Source organism: Artemia franciscana, chromosome 17 (assembly GCF_032884065.1).
Source record: "Artemia franciscana chromosome 17, ASM3288406v1, whole genome shotgun sequence".
Taxonomy (NCBI): Eukaryota; Metazoa; Arthropoda; class Branchiopoda; order Anostraca; family Artemiidae; genus Artemia; species Artemia franciscana.
This window is the reverse complement of record NC_088879.1, coordinates 924784-944116: the sequence shown is the minus strand read 5'-3', so window position 1 is coordinate 944116 and position 19333 is coordinate 924784. Positions and strand designations below refer to the sequence as shown.

General features: G+C 35.6%; 1 protein-coding gene across 1 annotated transcript in view; it reads left to right on the top strand.

The window, feature by feature from the left end:
- Window positions 1-295: 295 nt before the first annotated feature.
- Window positions 296-19333, top strand: part of LOC136037658 (UDP-sugar transporter UST74c-like) — a 50084-nt gene continuing 31046 nt past the window's right edge. Inside the window, exons 1-3 of the mRNA XM_065720387.1 lie at window positions 296-604; window positions 10615-10648; window positions 15823-15909. Of these exons, the coding sequence (XP_065576459.1) occupies window positions 468-604; window positions 10615-10648; window positions 15823-15909 (258 nt within the window). The 5' untranslated portion in view covers window positions 296-467. The remainder of the gene's footprint in view (window positions 605-10614; window positions 10649-15822; window positions 15910-19333) is intronic.

Sequence of the window (19333 nt, the reverse complement as noted above, 5' to 3'; positions counted from 1 at the left end):
ACCTTTCAATTATATACGATTCATAAAAACATTTTAAGCTTGAAAAAAAAAATGAAAATACAAAAAAAAACTTTAAAATGCACATATAGCCACACACGGTTACTTTTTAAATGAAGAAATTTGATAGTTTTAGTTTTTTTTTTATGTTTTAAAATTTTGTTCTTTAAATTCTATAAGAATTTTATCCTCCAGGGTTTTGAATTGACAAAGGATATACCAAAGATTATTCGAAATACCTGAAACAGGTCCTTTGTTGTCTAGAAAAATTTACGACGAAAACGATAGCATTCGACAGCGTTTAATGGCAAAACTTTAAACTAGACACACGTGATTCAAAAAGTGAGAAAGCTGAGAAGTATGAATGATCAAATTATGCATAATCCTGTAAAAGTAAAATATTAAATCGCTATCATAGTGAAAAATATTCTAAGTTAATCTTAGGGATTTGTGAAGCAAAAGGACTGAGGATGCAAAGATCCATAATGGCTTTCATATTTCCTAAGACCTGTAGTCCAGAATGCAAGAAAATTTTGGCTGCTTTATTTTATGGTCTGATGTCCTTTTTTATCACTGTTGTCAATAAAACTGTGTTGACGAGTTATAAGTAAGTATATCATTTGTTTAATTACTAAGTCTTGGGGAATCACTGCTTTTGGGCATTGACTAATTTCAGTTAGCCCTTATTTTTACAATAGCCTATGAAACTCACATAAATTAAACACATAATATTCAATAAGAATAAGAAAAAAGGAAAGATATTCTTTAAATTGTTCAATATTTACATGATTCCATTAGTGACTGCAATGCAAGGTGAACACACTAGCTTACTCAATAGGCCTACTTTTTTATGCTCTTTTCAAATAATAATCATTTCACTTGCAAATGTACCTCTCCCCCCTTATTGTTCTATATATAGCCCAAGGATATAGATTTGGGTAAAACTAAAAAAAGTGTATAAAACCAAACTTGTTCTTTATTCTGTAATATAAGCCTACAGCATATTTCTATTAATCATATTATCTAGACATTCTATTAAGATCATTGCTATGTCTCATAGGGAAAATTTTTAGTTTAGAGCACTAGAGATGCTAATTCTAGAAGCACATCCATTTCTGGTTGACCCTCCTCCTCCATGGGCCAAGCTAAAAATGCATAAAGTGGGCTTGCTAACAGGTGACAGTACCTATAGAGTGAAGTGCATTAGTCCTTGAGCCATGTGGGCAACAGGGCAAGGTCTGTAATCTATATTTATTTAATAAACCTTGTTTGAAGTTTTTTGTGTGTGTGTTTTATCACTCTCTTCTGAATGAATATAGAATACAGACCTTGCTCCACTGCCTGCAGGGCTCTTGGACTAATATGCTTCACTCAATAGGTAATGTTACCTGTAAGCAAGCCTACTTTATGCATTTTTAGTCTTGTTGGAGAGGGATTTTAGAAAGCTAAAAAATGGATGTGCTTCTCTAATAATGACAAAGAAACAACAAGCAGTCATCAGAATCTTGCTATATACAGTAATATGCACTTTGGACAGCTTGTGATGAAACTAAATATTTAGTGTCTCATGTTAGGCCTTCTGTTTCTTTTAACTATTCTATATATTTAACAAAAATAGATAGGCCTACTACCCATTAGGCAAACAGAGGAGGATTTGCTTGATTTTTCCCAGACAAATTGTCTAAAGAATCTTTTGGCTACCAATGGTACTGACTGTATTTTAAACAGTAGGCTTTGAAAAAAAAAAATGATTCTATCCTTCTTTCTGGGTTATAGTGAGAGGAAGGTTAAGATGACTGTGGCACATTTTGTAATTGAAGAATGACAGATTGTCTTTTTCAGCCATCCATCTAGGGCCAAACAAAAAACTAGTCAAATCCAAGTGAAGTACTGTAAGGAAAGATTATAAGAAAGAAATTACAGGAAATTTGAATGTCTAATGAAGATTTAAAGAGGGAAGCTCTAAATAGGTTAGGATAAAAGAGTATGCACAGCTGTTTTGGCCTCTGGGAGCTCTGTGTTGCCCCCCCAGCTCTTTTTTGCTCTAGTGAGTTGATAATCATAGTAGTAAACTATTAAGTTCAATGATAGCTGTATCAATTCAAGGGGTGTACTTTTTGGTTTGCTAGACTCCCATTTTAAAATTGCATGATTTTGCACAGAGCTGTTGGAATAGCATGTAGTTCAATAGCAAGGTTTAATCTCCTTTGCTGCATGTGGGAGATGAGTGAAGTGGAAGGGGGATAGGCACTTCAATATTAGCAGTAAAGCTAGCAAACAAGCCAAGCTTAAATGAAATTCACTTTTACCCACCCAAAAACCTTGTTTACACTATACTACTGTCATCTGCAGCAACTCATTGGCACTTTAATATTAGCTGTAAATCTGGCAAAAAAGCCAAGTTGATATGAAATTCACCATTACTCACTCAAAAACCTTGTTTACACTATCCCACTGTCATCTGCAGCAACTTATTGCTGTCAGTTTTAGTAAAATTTGAGCATCAGTACTTAATTTTATGTTTGTTTGATTTATGTCTATTGTTTATTATGTATTGTGTAATGCTTTTAAATTAACCAGTTATTGTCTTTGGTAAGTAGTAACTTTTCTTCATTTCCCTTGAAGAAAAACGTACTGTTGAAAGGCTAGGCCCATACTACCTACAGTTTTTTCTGTTTGGTGCTTAAATGAAATTCACCATTACCCACCCAAAAACCTTGTTTACACTATACTACTGTCATCTGCAGCAACTCATTGGCACTTTAATATTAGCTGTAAAGCTGGCAAAAAAAGCCAAGTTTATATGAAATTCACCATTACTCACTCAAAAACCTTGTTTACACTATCCCACTGTCATCTGCAGGAACTTATTGCTGACAGTTTTAGTAAAATTTGAGCATCAGTACTTAATTTTATGTTTGTTTGATTTATGTCTATTGTTTATTATGTATTGTGTAATGCTTTTAAATTAACCAGTTATTGTCTTTGGTAAGTAGTAACTTTTCTTCATTTCCCTTGAAGAAAAATCTGCTGTTGAAAGGCTAGGCCCATACTACCTTCAGTTTCTTCTGTTTGGTGCTTAGTGGCTATAACAAAATAATTTCCCAAAATACGGTTTTAGATATCTTGAAAACACATTTAGGCTTGTATTTTTCACACCTGTTCCAACACTATTTTCCCCTGAAGGAAATATCATTCCCCTGACATCATGATGTGGATCCCCTCTTGCCCCCTTCCCCCATAAACATGCCAGGTCTATGCTTATTCTTAGAAAGGACTTAAAAAAAGGGCATCAAGTAGTGTGTCCACCTGGTCCCTTTATCAGTAGGAGAATGATGTAAATATATATCTCCCACTTCTCCATTCAATGTTCTTCCCAATTATAACAATCACCTCTGTTGCAACCATGTCTCAGTCCCCCTATTAAGGACAGGTGTAGCCTCAGGCTATATGTAAAGATTTTCTAATTTTGCTGTTTCTTTCCAAATTTGCTGTATCTGGTATTATTATTTAAATATGTTAAGTCACATCTTTTAGCCACTAATGTTTCAGGAACTAGTAGAGGTCTCCAGTAAGTGTTGACAAAAGGTTGATTATAGATCATCACTTCATATTTATATACTGGACAGTTGGAATCAGAAACACAAGTGGAAATTAGCTGATTCTGTTTGATGATCCCACTGTGTCTTCCATGACTTGTTTTTAAATCATGGTCAACACTGATCTTGAGACCGTCAACTGATTCAGCAGACACTGTAGATTTGCTTAGTGAGTTCCATAGTAGAATGACATGGTTGTGGAGAAGTTGAGCTTCTCTTGCTTTCTTATAATTCTTGATTCAATTTCTTGGGTTTTTTTCATGCTCTGGTGTATTGACTTTGACCAAGATTGGACTTGATTGTGTTTCTGTTCATCATTTTGAATGCTAGGTTAATTGCTCTCTTTCAACTATATGTAAGGTAGGGAGGCCAATCTTTTCTAGTTATTGCTCATAGGAAGATGTGTTGTTTGGCAAAAGAAAGCTTGGCTGCTGTGTGCTGGACCTTCTCAAGTGACTCTGTGCCACACTTGAAGTTTAGGCTTACAATCAACATACCAGACAAGGACTATGTAGAGGTTCTTGATGACTACAAGTGGCAACTTGTCATGGAATGCTTGATTAAACCAAGGATCTTGTTTGCTTTTGCAACTTGGATCCATCAGTGTCTGTAAAATTTGAGCTAGTTAATTTGAGCCCCAAGATCACATTTATCCTCAGCATTCAGAATTGGAATATCAGTACCTGCAGACTTAACTATATGATAGCTGTGGCAGGGTTGTTTTGTTCAAGATGCAGGATTTTTTTGATTTGTTTGCTCAGGTTGTACTTGTGTCCATATTGTTGCCCATACACAGAAGTTTATGAGATCTTCTTGTGAGAAGAGCAGTTTTCTGTGGAAGCTGCTGATCCAAAGAGTTTGGAACCATCTGTATAGTTCCGAGCTGTTTGCAACCACCTCAGGAGCATTATTTATATAGAGGTTAAATAACATTGGTCTTGGTTTGGTTCCATGGAGGGGGGGACTCTTCAACTTTTGATGATAAATAAGCACAGAAAGTCATTCAAACCAACAAAATCAGCAGACTTTGGGCTTGGGCTGGCCTTATTACGGGGGGAGGGGGAGAGGTTGGGATAAAATCAAGTTGCAGTGACTATTATACTTAGAAATAGCATTAGATACAGAATCAAATGGCAGATTTCTTTTCTCTCTCTGATTTCTCTTCTAGGACTATAGCCTACTGTATATTTGCCCTACTGTCTTTAGCCTTTAATCAAACCTATATCTTTTAGAGTATTCCCCATCCAAACTAGCTACAGTAATAACAACACTCTTACCTTAATCTAGTAATCTAGCTCCTTTAAAATTTTATATGATAGGCTTCTTGCTGTCTTAGATAGTAGTCAAGTTAGGTGTATAGAGCCTTCAGGAACATACTATATATAACTGCCAGTGTCAGTGCTATATACACTATGGGTTTGTCCCTTTTTTTTACCTGTCACCCAACTGGCTTGGCTGCAAGAGGATTCAGAAAACTATGCTCTTGGGAAATCTTTTGAAATAGCCTACCTTAAACCATTCCCCCTTTAAAGGGCACTGACCCTTGATGACATGGGATAGACTTTGTGTTATAAGTGATACCTACAGGAATAGATCTGCAGCATAAATGAGGCCAAAGGAAATTATACTAAGCTTGATACCTGTGCTAAGTCCTGATTTATAGGGTTTCAAAGAGCTAAGAAAAATGTTTCTTAAGCTAAAAAAAAAAAAAAACAATACCCAAAATTGTTTAAAATTTGATATAACTCATTGGCATTATGTTTTCTAAACTTTCAAGTCAAAGAACTACAGACTTGAACAAAAATGAAGGACTTTTTTTCCAAACTAAAGACAGATATGGACTTTTCTGTTAAGCCTTCGAAATATAGAAGGAGGAGGGATAGGGCCTTATATACATCTAATTAGTGAGTGATTTATGATCTAATCAATAATAGGAATATTTTTTTTCTCTCATCTCAACTGCTTTTCAAGATAACAAGATAGTTTTGTCCAGTCATGTGTGTAAGACCTGGAATGCATTATCATCAGAAATAGTTGCAAGTATCACAGTATAATCTTTCAAAAGTTGATTAGCCTCTGCAGAGTTCCATACTAGGTCTTACTGTGATCCCTTTAAAAAAATATATATATATTTGCATTAGTTGCTCTTCCAGATGATATGTGTTGTTATAAATTATGTTTCAGTTTTTTATGTTGTCTTTAATGTTTAATCCAACCATTAATAAAATTTTGTTGCATTTGATATGAATAAATGAATAACTAAAGCCCATTTTATCGGAAGACTTTGATTTGGTGGGATTTTTTGGTGCCTCAAAAGTAGTCGAGTAAGATACTAGAAACTACTAGGAGTAGATTTACCGTCCGATACCAGTTCTGGGATAATCATAAGAACTATTGAAAAGTATCAAACAGTTTGTGGTAACAAACTATAAGTAAGGAGCAACTCGGCTCAATAGTAGTAAAACTCTTAAAAATGGAATTTTAATAACAATTGGTATATTGAAAGAATTGGCTTTTTATGTTGATTCTAAATATTTAAAGTTCATTAAGTTTAATTTTGCCCATCAAATTACAAGCCTGAGAATATTTGCATTATTTTAGAAAAAACGGAAATAACTCCAAAAACTGAGGTGATCTGTATGCAAATCAAACAATCAGAATCAGCATATGAGAGAACCCTATTGTAGATGTTTCAAGTTCCTATCTACAAAAATGTGGAATTCTTTTTGACACAAGAAAGATCACAGATGCGTATTAATTTGTTTTGCTTTCCCAGGGTGATTGTATTGAACCCTTGGTCCTAGAAGGTCGGGAGAGGGCTCTTTCGAACGGAAATAAAAAAATCTAGTCCTCGTATTGATTGACCAAAAAGATTGGAGGGCAACTACCCCTCCCCCTCTCTCCTACGCCCCCTTTACCCCCAAAATATCCAATCAAATGTCGAAAGAGTCGTCTGATTCAGCATAGTTGAAAGGTCCAGCTTTAGGGGATGATGTGACCCCCCACAGCCCCTGGGGAAGGGCAATAAGCTATTCAATTTGCCCGTTGTTTACATATAGCTTATGTAATCTGTTGGAGGGGAGTTTTCTACAGAGATAATTTTCAGTGGGAGGAAAGTTTCTTGAGGAAATTTTACACGGGGAGGGGAAGGGATTTTCTGGCATGATTTGAAAAACGGTTTGAAATTAAATATATAAAAAAACGATTTTTTTTCAACAGGAAGTAGGGAGCAACATTAAAACTTACAATAAGAAGAAACTATTCCGTATATGAAGGGGCTGTTACCCTCAACCTTCGCTCTTTACGCTAAAGTTTGACTTTTGCCACAATTCTTTAAGAAAGACTGCTCAAGCACAAGGACTGTTGAACTGGAACGAAAAGTGTTTTTTTTTAAAGAACTATAGGACTTTATGTAAAGAGTAAAGGTTGAGGAAGGGGCAGCCCACTCATCAATAATTCTCTTCGTTTTAGGTTTAAATGTTGATCCTTACTTCCAGTTGGTTTTTGTTTAATTAATTATTTTAAACTGAGGTAGTTTGGGCAGATATTCATAATGGAATCTTTTGAGCCCATCAGTAATGTAGGGGAGTGGGTTAGAATATTGAAAATTTCCTCATGGGTCCTGCTTCGAGCTTTTGGTTTCACTCATGTAAAAGTTGTATTTTACATAGGCAATGGTGACTTTTACCTTTTTGCTATGCTGCTTCACTTTATCCGTATCTTTTCCTTCTAATCGTGTATTATAATTGCAATTTTTATTTTATAATTACAATAATTTAGGATCCATTAAAAGAGAGCATGGACACCTGAGCCGAGTGAGGCTCAGCCAAGTCTAGGAAACTATAAATAGCTTTTTTCTATTCAAGGATTTGATTTTTTTTTTGTCCTTAGTATCCTATGCTCAGATGAAATTATATTGACGTCGACAAATTTCAAAAGAGTTATAACGAAAAATGCTCACCTGCTCCCAAGAAGTGAGGAAGAAAGGACCATCCCCCTCCTATGGTCGGGTTTTTGTCTACTCGTAGACCCTCGTAGGTTTTTAAACAGTCGAAAAAAACTATGATGTAACGTCTATGGTTGCATCTTGATTTGGCGGACCCTGAATGTTTTCCCCTACATTCTTAGTTTTTTAAACAATCAATGAAAAAAGTACGATATTACGTCTATGGCTGTATCTTGACTATTGAACCTTGATAGTTTTTCCTGGCCCTTGCAGGTTTTTAAACAAAGGAAAAACAATGATATAATACCTACGTTTGCATCTTAATTAGCGGACCCTGAAGGTTTTTCACTGCATCCTTTGGTTTTTAAACAATCAATGACAAAACTATGATGCAACGTCAACGTTTGCATGATAGTAGCGTCATGACTATGACGTTACTATCTATGATAACGTAACTATGAACATGACTATGACGTAACTATGATGCAACGTTTGCGTGATAGTACCGGCGTTATTTAGATTCCCCGCCTGATTAGCAGACCCTGAAGTCTTAACAAGCTACGCGAGATTCTATAACAAATACCTGCATCTTGATTTGGCGGACCCTGAGGGTTTTTCCTGGCCCTCGGAGGTTTTTTAAGGAAATAACATAACAACCAAAGATACCTTGAAGAAAACGTTTGCATAATTAAACAAACAATCCATATTACCTAACAAACACTTACATCCTGAAGAAAACACCCCCTATTACGTAACAAGGAGCTGCGTCTTGAAGAAGTTTTTTTTTAAGTCTCCGGATCGGGTTTTGACGGTGGTACTGGCCGCTTGAATCTACAGGGCCCCCACTACTTCCCCCAAACGACGCCACTGATTCAGTGTGATCAGACCTAATTGTTTAAGCTATGCATAATATATCCATTGGGATCACACGCGGTTCAACTGGCAGGGTGGGGGACAAGGAGAGTATATTTTTATGCCATGATGTTTTATTTATAAGGGGATTCTATAAGCTAACTTTTCATGGACTCCCCAATCACCTATTATAGGCACGCATATTCAGTGTAGCAAGCCTTGTGTGGGTTAAAGCGATCACAAATGTTAGCCCAAACTAGCTTGCCTTAAATAATTTTAGACAAAAACTGAATACTATCACATCAAGTGATAGAACTCAAAATTATCCCTTTGAAAATAAGCATAAGGGCTCCATGCCCATTTCTAAATCAACTTAAGTAACCCATGCATGTCTTGAACAATGCTTTGCTTGGTGTCCATTATCAAATAAAGACGATCTATTTATAATTTGGAAATCTTCTTTGTTTTTGTCATATTTATGGTTGGTGTGATGTCACCATCTCGTTCAGTCAGGAAAGTATGCAAGGAGGGGGGTGCCCACCAAATCCTAAATTTAATTGAATTTCTGGGCATTCAATATTTAAGTTATCAAAAAAATTGCTTTTTATTATGCCCCCCCCCCTGATAAGATTCCTGCGCAGGTGTCTGGATTATGATTGGATATGAATTTTGCTTCTTTGTTTCTTTGCTCAATATTTTATTCTTCTTCTTTTCTGATGCACGCATATTTAAATCATCGACGCAAGTTTCAGCCATCTTCACGGATTCACGTATTTAACTTTAAGTGAACTGTAGTACAATCATCTTAGTGGGGTGCAGGATTTAAAAAAAACGTAAAGACAATGGGTATTATATTGTAATGCATCAATAAATAATTGCAGAACTAATTATTTTTTCATGATGCTCGAATTTGCTACATAATTTTAGTTAATTGCTTCTAAAAATTAAAGTGCTTTTGAACCAGTCATGACATCAAATTATTTTCTTTGTCCGAGGAAAATGAAGAGAAATTTCGAGATTGAAAAAACTGATTTAAGTCATCGACCTTAAACAGTTACCTTGCCCTTAGCATATCATACATGTGGTTTTGTCAAATAGATTGATCACTACTGACGGTTGTTTAAAATTATCGCTTGGGATTTTTTGCTCAAAACCTGTCTGAAAAAAAAAAAAATGGTGGCAGTAATACCTCTAAGTGGTTTGAACTAATTATACGAGATTTGTGGCCGTGCAACATGCCTATAATAGAATGTCTCAATCTTTAAATGGAGTCGTCAACAAAGGAAAGTACAACCCAGTTCGTGCCACCTAAGTGGCATATCAGAGGTGGACCTCCGTGTAGTGAGAGGTCGCAGATGTGCAGGAAGACCATAAATAGGTATATTGAACATGTCGAAATTTTAGGTATATTTGTTAAAAACCCTGTGTGGACGGGGGAGGGTATTTTACCACAGGCCCTCCTGGGTCCGTGCCTGGATTGAACATCCGCAAGTTCTTGCTTTGTCATATTTTTGTTTCAAATTGTTAGTGCAGTGTGTCGACCTCAGAGGGTAGTTCGCTTCGACAAGTTGGCTGTAGCAGCAATAGCAGAAATGGTGATATCAATGTACGAAGAAACATAGGTATTTGTGTACATAATGGTACACACTCGAAAAGTAGAGTTTCGTTGATCCTAAAAATATATGCCTACCAAAATATGATGAAAATATAATACTTCAGAAACAAATTTGGGCTATATATTTTCACATTGGAGGGGGGGGTTAGAGTATAATAGGTCTGCATGCAAAATCTGTTAGCTACAATTTTTCTGCATATTGTGAATTAAGAATTGTTTTCTAATTTTCCGCCATACAAATACTTTATCCCCACCTCCTTAATATCCAAATATATAGCCCAATTATACAAGTCCAATGTGTTTTGTCATCCGTCACATACTTTCCACTGAGCGTAAGCTAATTGTCTCTTAATACAGACAGATAAAACCGGTTTGTTCTCGAGTGACTACCTTTTGTGTACACAAGTACCGAAAAATATTTCGGGGGGATGAGAGGGCAAGCTAATTTAAAAAAGAAAGTAAAAAAAATGAAAAAACTGGATAATTGTGCGAAAACTATGGAAAATTGTGTTAGTCATGATATTAATTTAAAAAGGGGGTTGCCCAAGGGTCTACCCCCTGTATTCTTGTTCTATGTTTTCATTAATAAGACTGCTCTTTCTTAGGTTCCCATCGTTCATCATGCTTGGAATAGGTCAGGTATGTACTTATTCATGTTTCTTTTTCTTTATGTATCAGACATGAAGCTTGAAAAGTACTAAATGTACGAATATGTTGCTATGCCTTATTTAGACTCTAAATAATACCAGAGATATCCCTTAAATCGACATTGTGGCTAATCAAAACTGGAGGCTTCAATTGATAAATATTTAGATGTGGGGACAAAATGTATTTTTCAATATCTAGCAGGGGGGATGGATTGTCTTTCTTCAATTAAGTTTGCCAGAAAAGGGTATTTTCCAATAAAAATGCTCATAAAAGGCATTCTCAAAACCTGGGGGATCTAGGAAAATCACACCATCAGGTTCAGCGTATTAGAAAACCCTACTCTACCCGGCTCCCAGCTCCTATTTGAAAAAAATGTGGAGTTTGTAATTTTTTCTGCAAGAAGAAAGATCAAGGATGCGTGCTTATTTGTTGCTTTTTTTCTAGTGGTGATCGTATCGAAACAATGGTCTTAGAATATCGCAAGAGGACTCATTTAAACGGCAAATAAAAGTTCCAGTGCCTTTCTTAAGTGACCAATAAAATTGGAGGGCAACTAGCCCCCTCCCATGCCGTTTTTTTATCAAAAATCTTCTGATAAAAGCTGAGATAGCCATTTTGTTCGGTATAGTTGAAAGGTACTATAACCTTGTATTAGAAAATAACTTGACCCCCCAGAACCACCGGACGAAGGGCAAGTTATGGAACTTGTTCATTGTTTACATATAGTTATTGGCATAAAGAAGTAAACCGACATTTTCAGGGGGGGACCATTTTCAGGAAATGGATTTTCTAAGAGGAGAATTTTCCATTGAAATGGAAGTTATCGTGGGTGAACTTTTCGGGGAAAATTTTACACGGGGGGATTTGCTAGAATTCATATACGAAATTCGTTTTATCTGTATCAACTTCCCGTTGGTTACCCCTTTTTGTACGTGGAGATGCTTGGGGGGAAGTATCCGGTGGAAAACTTCAGCGGATTCGGAATTCTCTGGGAGATTTTTACGTGACGTGGGGGGATTTTCCACAGGAGAAAATTTCCATTGAGGAATTGCCACCAAGAAAAATTCTCCACGGGGAAATTTTTTATGGGAGAAACTTTCCGTTGGGGGTGGGATTTCCAGAAAATATTTTCCATACAGGGGGGATTCCCCAATGACCTTAAAAAGGATAAGAAATTAAATAAAAACAAGTCTTTCTTCAAATGAAAGCGTGCTAAGGAATATTTTTCAGGCGGAATCGTAAGCAAGAAAATTTTCTGGGGGGCATTTGCAAAGAGGATGGAATTTTACAGGGGTAATTTCTCAGCGGAAGAATTTTTCGTGGGTGAACTTCCTATGGAGGAGTTTTTCTTGGGCGGATTTTTCATGGAGAACGGGATTTCCTGAGTTTATTCGAAAAACGATCAGGAATTTAATAAAAAAAGTTTCTTTACTGAAAATAAAAAGCAAAATTAAAACTTAGACCGAACAGAAATTATCTCATATATGAGGGGGCTGCCACTTCCTTAATATCTCGCTCTTTATGCTAAATTTTGACCTTGTGTCCCAATTCTTTAAGAACGGTTCCTGACACACAAAGGCTATGCAATTAGTATCAGGGCCTTCTTAAATAGTTTTTGAAAAAACACTTTTAACTTGAAGAGAGGAGTATTGAGGAGGGAGCAGCCCTCCTCTTTTATGGAATAATTTCTGTTCGTTTTAAGTTTTAATGTTGCTGGTTACTTTCAGTAGGAATTTTTTTTTTCATTTAATTATAAAAGACTTATTAGACCAGCGGTAAGAACATTTGCCTGTGGCTACTTAGATTCGAAACGTATAATACAAATTTTTGTCTTCAGGCTTTTTATTATCCTTGTTCATTTGAGGTTTTCACTTCGTTACTATTTAAAACAAAATCGCGTTACCTTGTTAAAAAAATAACGAAGTTTAACTTTCAACTTCTAATGAACGTTGAAATTTTTTAAGACGCTTCCCTGTTTTATTGTTGAAAATTTTGTTAAACTTCAATATAATATGAGCGTAATATTTTTTATAAGTTAAACGGTTTCGAATTATTTCAAAGGTTAGAGACCTTTGAGCTAAGGAGCAAATATATATGTAAAATATTTATTGTTCTAACGATCCATTTAAAATTAAGTTACCAAAGTGCATTAAAACGTTGTGTATATTTGAAGTAATATTATAAATACTATCATTATTTTTACTATTATACTTAAAGTGTAAACATGTAAAAATGGTGTTTAATTTTAATTCAGAAAGGTTTGAAATAAACAGTACATAGTTTTGATTCTAAAGGGATGTCCCAACTAGTATGTGCATGTGAGCCTAAAAAACAAGACAATTTTAAACGCAAAAATGTTCTATTGTGGTCTAATTCCTGGGTGATATTTTAGTACCACACTCCCAAGCATTATTAAATTCTTATTTCATAATTAAATACTGAATTCATAACTAAATATACATAAAGTAAATTCTTGTTATCTCTGCAATGCTAGAATTAATTATTAACAAACAAAAAGTTAACTATAGGGTACGAAAGAGCTTTGCGTTTACAGTTTTTTTTTGTCAATAGTTTCTTTCTGTTCACAAGAACGTTGATTACACTGAGCCAATCATTAGTTTTTTTTTTTATTTTGTTTTTCATTGTAGAACTAAGAGCAAGAGTCAAATCATAGGGCGAATAATTCTAAAGATTTTGCATGTTATGACTAGTTTTAGTCTTTGCCTGGGCACTGTTGGCCCAACTGACATGTTGCTTTTTTATTCGTTATATTATGCCCAAAAGTGCATCCAGGATTTTGTTCAGGGGGGGGGGGTACAATAAAAAACTTAAAAAACCCATGGAAAATTGTTTGTATGCCTTTTTGTTACATTTTTACGAATCGGACAATCTTTTTAAGGGGAGGGGATTCAAACACCCCACCCACCCCCAATGAATACGGCCTCTATTATGCCGTACATTCCCCATCCTGGTGCTATATTGATGTACTTTACATACTTTTTTTCTTTTTTCTTTTTTTCTCTTTTCTTTGCTTTTATCTTTTCTCCAGTCAAAGGATTTTTTTAAGTCATAAAGTATATTTTTAGGTCAAACTTGTTGGTATTTCAGTTGTGGTTCCCATACTAAAGACGACATCTGAGTGATGCCAGGACTCTTTCTTTTTACTGGAAGTGGTAGCGAAGTTTTTAAATTTTGTTTATAAAGCCCCACCCCCATATTTCCCAAAATGGGACCCTCGCCACGCTCCTTTTGGAAGTGGAATAATTTTCAAATAAAAGAAAGAGGAAAAATAAATACATTTGAATTTACACTGATATTTATGGAAACATTTTTTTTTGTTTTTGCTGTTTTTTTAATTTAGTTTATGTTATCATATTTCATTTGGTCTGTATGTGAAACTGAGGTTAATCTTGAGATAGTTGTCAATGACTATATTGAAAATTTATGAAAATTTGTAGAAACGTGGAGAGTAGCACGAGGCACGCATGGAAAGAGGCAGTGGCGTCATTTGGGGGGGCAAGGTGGGAAGTTCCCTCACCCCAATAATTTGAAGAAAATATCATTATATAGCCGATGCCCCTTGTCTCTCCGGATGTGGACCCTTCTCCCCCCCCCAATCAAAATGTTAGAGCTACGCTCCAGGAGAGAGGACGAGGTATCTTTCGTATTTCACGATTTGTTTTATAATTTGCACAAAGTTTTATGCGGTTTTGACAAATTTGAGCCAATCTTCTCGAAATGTTCTCCCTTCCGGCAACTACATCCCAGGGTTTAACCTGGCTTGTATAATTTGCCAATAATGACTTCAGTTTGTTTATAATGGCGAACCTGCTCGTAAATATGTTGTAATCGCTGTTAGCTGAAGGTAATTATCTAGTCGCCCATAAGCAATAGACATGCCTTAATGGCTTGATTTATGATAGCTCTTCGGGACAACCTCATATTTATAATTAGATTTCAGTATGGAAATAGACCTTGTTACAGTTCTATCACGACTAGCACTGTGCAACATGATAATGGGGGGTTTTCCCTCTTAATACTTGTCTGATCCCCCTCCCGTCCCCCTGAAAAAATGATGGCACAGAAGTTGATCCTTCTAATATTTCAACCCCGTACCCTCTGGAAAAAATTTAAATTGTATGCGCTCAGAAGACAAGTGACAGTGAGACTTCATATATAGAAGCCTGCTGCACTCTAGAAAATCAAATTGTCTGCGTTTAGAAGACAAGCGACAGTGAAAATCAAATACATATATAAAAGCCTACCGCATACTGGGTGCCGGGACAAGAAGCCTTGACTCCGCCCCCTCTAGTTTTCTGGTATCTGTGACATATTTCATCAAGCCCTATGTCGCTGTATGTAGGCGAATCTCTAAATAAAATAAAAGTTATTAAATTTGCATCTAAATAATTGAATTTTCGTGCTTGCTTCAAATATATAAAATTTATCAAGAATTAAGTCACCTGTCAAAAGTGATCGTTATGGAAAGAATTAAGTAATTTCATAAAAGGGAAAAACAATCAAATGTGTTGCGATCTTAATGAGAACTAGGATATCCAGTGCAACAGTCTAACAACTCTAGACTGGGTTAAGTCTTATTCGAGTGGTCAATCGAAGGTTAATCTTGGGTCCTATTAGGGAGGGAACTATCCGAACTCAGTAGTTACTGCTTTTTGAAAAGTTTCTTTAGTGGTGGGGGATACGACCCTTTATCACTATTTTATCGATTTGTAGATATACACTTCTTTTATAGACACATCAAGTCTTACTTTCTCTGATTGGTATATCCGTTATCTTTTTTTTTATTGTTCTTATTTAAGATGAAAACTAATTAGAATATCCAATTTAAATATTTTTCTGCCTTTCATTATGTCTTGGTAGGTTACTGGTCTTATATGTAGGCCTATACTAGCAGTGGAACTTGTCGGACGACAGGGATAAAAAACAATCGTAATGTATACTCTCTTGGGAGGATCAGACGCCTGCTGACTGTGTCTGTGTATAGGGAACACTCGATTCAGGTACTTGTTGTATTGTATAGCTTAATGGACTGTTTTTAAAGGTGAAGAAAAGTGACTATCTGGGAGTTACTGAGACTTACCAATTTTATAGATGTATATATTTCTCATTTTCGTCTGATTATTACCCTTTTATCTATTTTTCAGATGACGACGACAGTTGTAGTCCTATATGCTGCACGTCAGCTCAATATACTCTCCTTTCCTGCTCTAGAAAATGGAACTTTGGCCAAGGTAAGAATTAGTGGGGGCCGGGGTCAAACCCCAACAAAATACCCCCCCCTCAACCTGCAGAAAATCATTCCTTGGAAAATACCCCCTACCCCCCTTCGGGTGGCTGGTCTTCAATCGCTTTCAATTTATAAAAAAAAGGACTTGAAACTCCCAATTTGTGATCTAATGGGCACCCTCCGAAGTTTCTGTGACCATGAGGTGGAGGTGTGGATGAATAAGGGAAAGTCTCCCTCCTCTACGGAATAAATTCTGCTTATTTTCGGGTTTAATGCTATTCTTATTTTCATAATAAAAGCGTAGATGAGAAAAAGTGTATTCCCAGAAATCATCAGAGAGTTGATATCAGTTTCATATTTTTGATGTTTTTTTCATAAAGTTTCTCTAGATCTCCCTCCCAAGGTAAAGTGAAATTTTTAAGTATTGAGCTTGGGTAATTTTACAATCATGAAGTTTAATGCAACTGAAAACTATTAGTGGTAGTTAACATTATCAGTTAAATTTTTTTTACTGTTATCATTATAATAGTACCAATAATTAATCCCCTCTGTGAAAAGCTAAACACCACTTGGGATTTGGCACCCGCCTTAGCAGCATGAGCCCGCTCATTATTGGAATTAAATACAAAAACAAGTTTTTTTTAACTGCAAGTAAGGAGCGACATTAAAACTTAAAATTAACAGAAATTATTCCGTATATGAAAGGGGCTGCCCCTTCTCAACGCCGCGCTCTTTACGCTAAAGTTTGACTCATTCTCACAACCCTACTTTTTAAAACAATAAAAAACTTTAGCGTAAAGAGCGAGGCGTTAAGGAGGGGCAACCCCTTTCATCTACGGAATAATTTCTGTTCGTTTTAAGTTTTAATTTCGCTCCTTACTTGCAGTTAAAAGATCTTGTTTTTTTTTTAATTAATTTCTGAACGTTTTTGAATTAATGCATGTTTTCATTTTGGCTCACCGCATATGAATAATTAAAACGGAATTTGCATTTTTTCTTACGAACGTTTTTGTTAGTAATAAACATACGTATCTTAAGAATCAACTTACGTAACGAACTTCTATATATCTGTATTTTTATTAAGTATATGAGGAGTTTCGCCCCCTCGTCATTATCTCGCTCTTTACACTAAAGCTTGAATTTTGTCCCAAATCCTTAAGAATGACCCCTGAATCACAAAGGCCGTAGAATAAATAGTTGAAATTACTAAAAATACTTTAGTGTAATGAGCAAGGTATTGTGGAGGAGACGGACTCTTTTATATACGTAATATTTTATGTTAGTTCTAAGTTTTTATGCTGCTCTATACTTCCAGTTGAAAAAAAGTTATTTATTTTCTCACTGTTTTTTTTCAATAATGCTAGAAAATATTGCGCCCCTTCGTGGAATTTTTCTTCCCTCAAGATAAATTTCTCCATGAATAGATCGTCCCATGTAACCCCTCCCCCCGACCCACCCCCACCCTAACGCGAAAAAGTCCCCATGAAAACGTTTGTACACTTCATAATAACCATTACTATATGTAAAAAATCGTCAAAGTTTATAACTTGCAGCCCCTCCCCTGGGGAAAGTGGGGGATTAAGTCGTCTCCAAAGAAATAGTTAATAATTTTTTGACTAGGCTGAACAGAATGGCTATCTCAGAATTTTGATCCGGTGATTTTGGGAAAAAAATGTGTGAAGGGGGCCAAGGTGCCCTCCAATTTTTTGGTCACTTAAAAATGGCACTAGAACTTTTCATTTTCGTTAGAATGAGCCCTCTCGCGACATTCTAGGATCACCGGGTCGATATGATCACCCCTGGGAACATAATCTGGCGGGATATTGCCAAGCTATTATATAAACCCTATCATGAATTCTAAGTCTTAGAGATTTGGCTGCTTGACAGGTTTTCTCCTATTGGAATTCTCACAAAAAAAAATATGGCTAAATTTTCAGTTTTTTTTTTCTCTTGTTTTAATTTTGAAAATACAGTTCATTCTATTTGAGTAGAATTTCAAGCCATATAAATATGTTTTTTTTCTTATAATTTTAGCAAATGTACTTGCAGATCTTTGAAACCTCATAAATTAGGATTGAGCAAAGTTGTGAAGCTGAAAATATTTTTTTATGCTTCGTTTAAGCAGAAGATCTATTTTGCAAAGTTTCACTTTTATAACACAAGGATTTTTAAAAGTCGTCTAAAGTCAGTGCCTTCTAGAGGCAGAAAAAGTGAAAGTAGGTACTTCAAAAATACCTTTTCAGGTCATACTTTGGGCTGTAGATCCATCCCTGAAAGTTTCTTTTTCCTAACTTCCCAAGATAGCTAAAACTAACTAAATTAGAATTTTTCATCTTTCTAAGGTTTTCTATTGATTCGTCCGCTTGATGGTGTTTGAAAAATTTGTCCACCTCCAAAATAAAAGTGTGTTTGTACGTGCCAGTTGGCTGATTTTACTATTCAGAAAAGCGAAATAGCAAATCCTACATAATATGAAACACTGACAGGATTGGATAAATCAAAGTCTTGAACTAGAAAGTATGAACTGATCAAAACCAGAGCGAAAATTAACTATTTAATTCAAGGCCGTATCCAGGATTTTTTTTTGGAAGGGGTTTTACAAAATTATTTTTCCGGGGGAAGGGTGGCTACACAAAAATGAGTAAAAAATTTGTTCATAATTTTTTTTACGTTTTCAAAAGTGGGAAAACAATCAGGGAGGGGGGGGGGGTTAAATCTAGCCCTTCCCGTGGATATGGCCTTGCTCTAGCTAAGCTGCTACCAATTTAAAAACTAACCTGGCGTAAACGTTTAAAACTCTTAGATCAAGGAATTACCATAACTTGAATTCTGTTTACATTAGAGGCAACTAATAATTACTTTTATTTGCAGAATTGAATAACAAAAAGCATTTTCCCGATGAAAAGTAAAGAGCCGTATTAAAACTCGAAACGAGCGGAAAAAAGTCCTTGAGTAGTACAAACTTAAAACAGTCAGAAATTTGTATCAACGAGGACATATATATATATATATATATATATGTGTGTGTGTGTGTGTGTGTTTTGATGTTGTGCTGAAGACGGCCCTTGGACGTATTCACTGTTTTCACTGTGGGCTGAAATATTCACTGAATTGAATTCCACTTTCTGAAGAGAATTTTCTCATTGTTTTTAAGTTGTGTTTGTTTGAGATGGAAAGCCAGTGTAGTCTTCGTTGCAAATTTTCCCTGAAAGTTCCAACTGTAGGCTTTTTCTGGCGAACAAATTGTTGACGAACAATGTTGATCAACAATCGCGAGAACAGATTCGTTTATCTACAATTGTCGATCAACAGTAATGTTTTGTGGGAGCATTCTTGGAAATAATCGGCAATATTTTCAAAGTCAGTTGGACATTATTTTATATTTTCAACTAAACTCATGGTTACAGTAACTTTCACTATTTATGCAC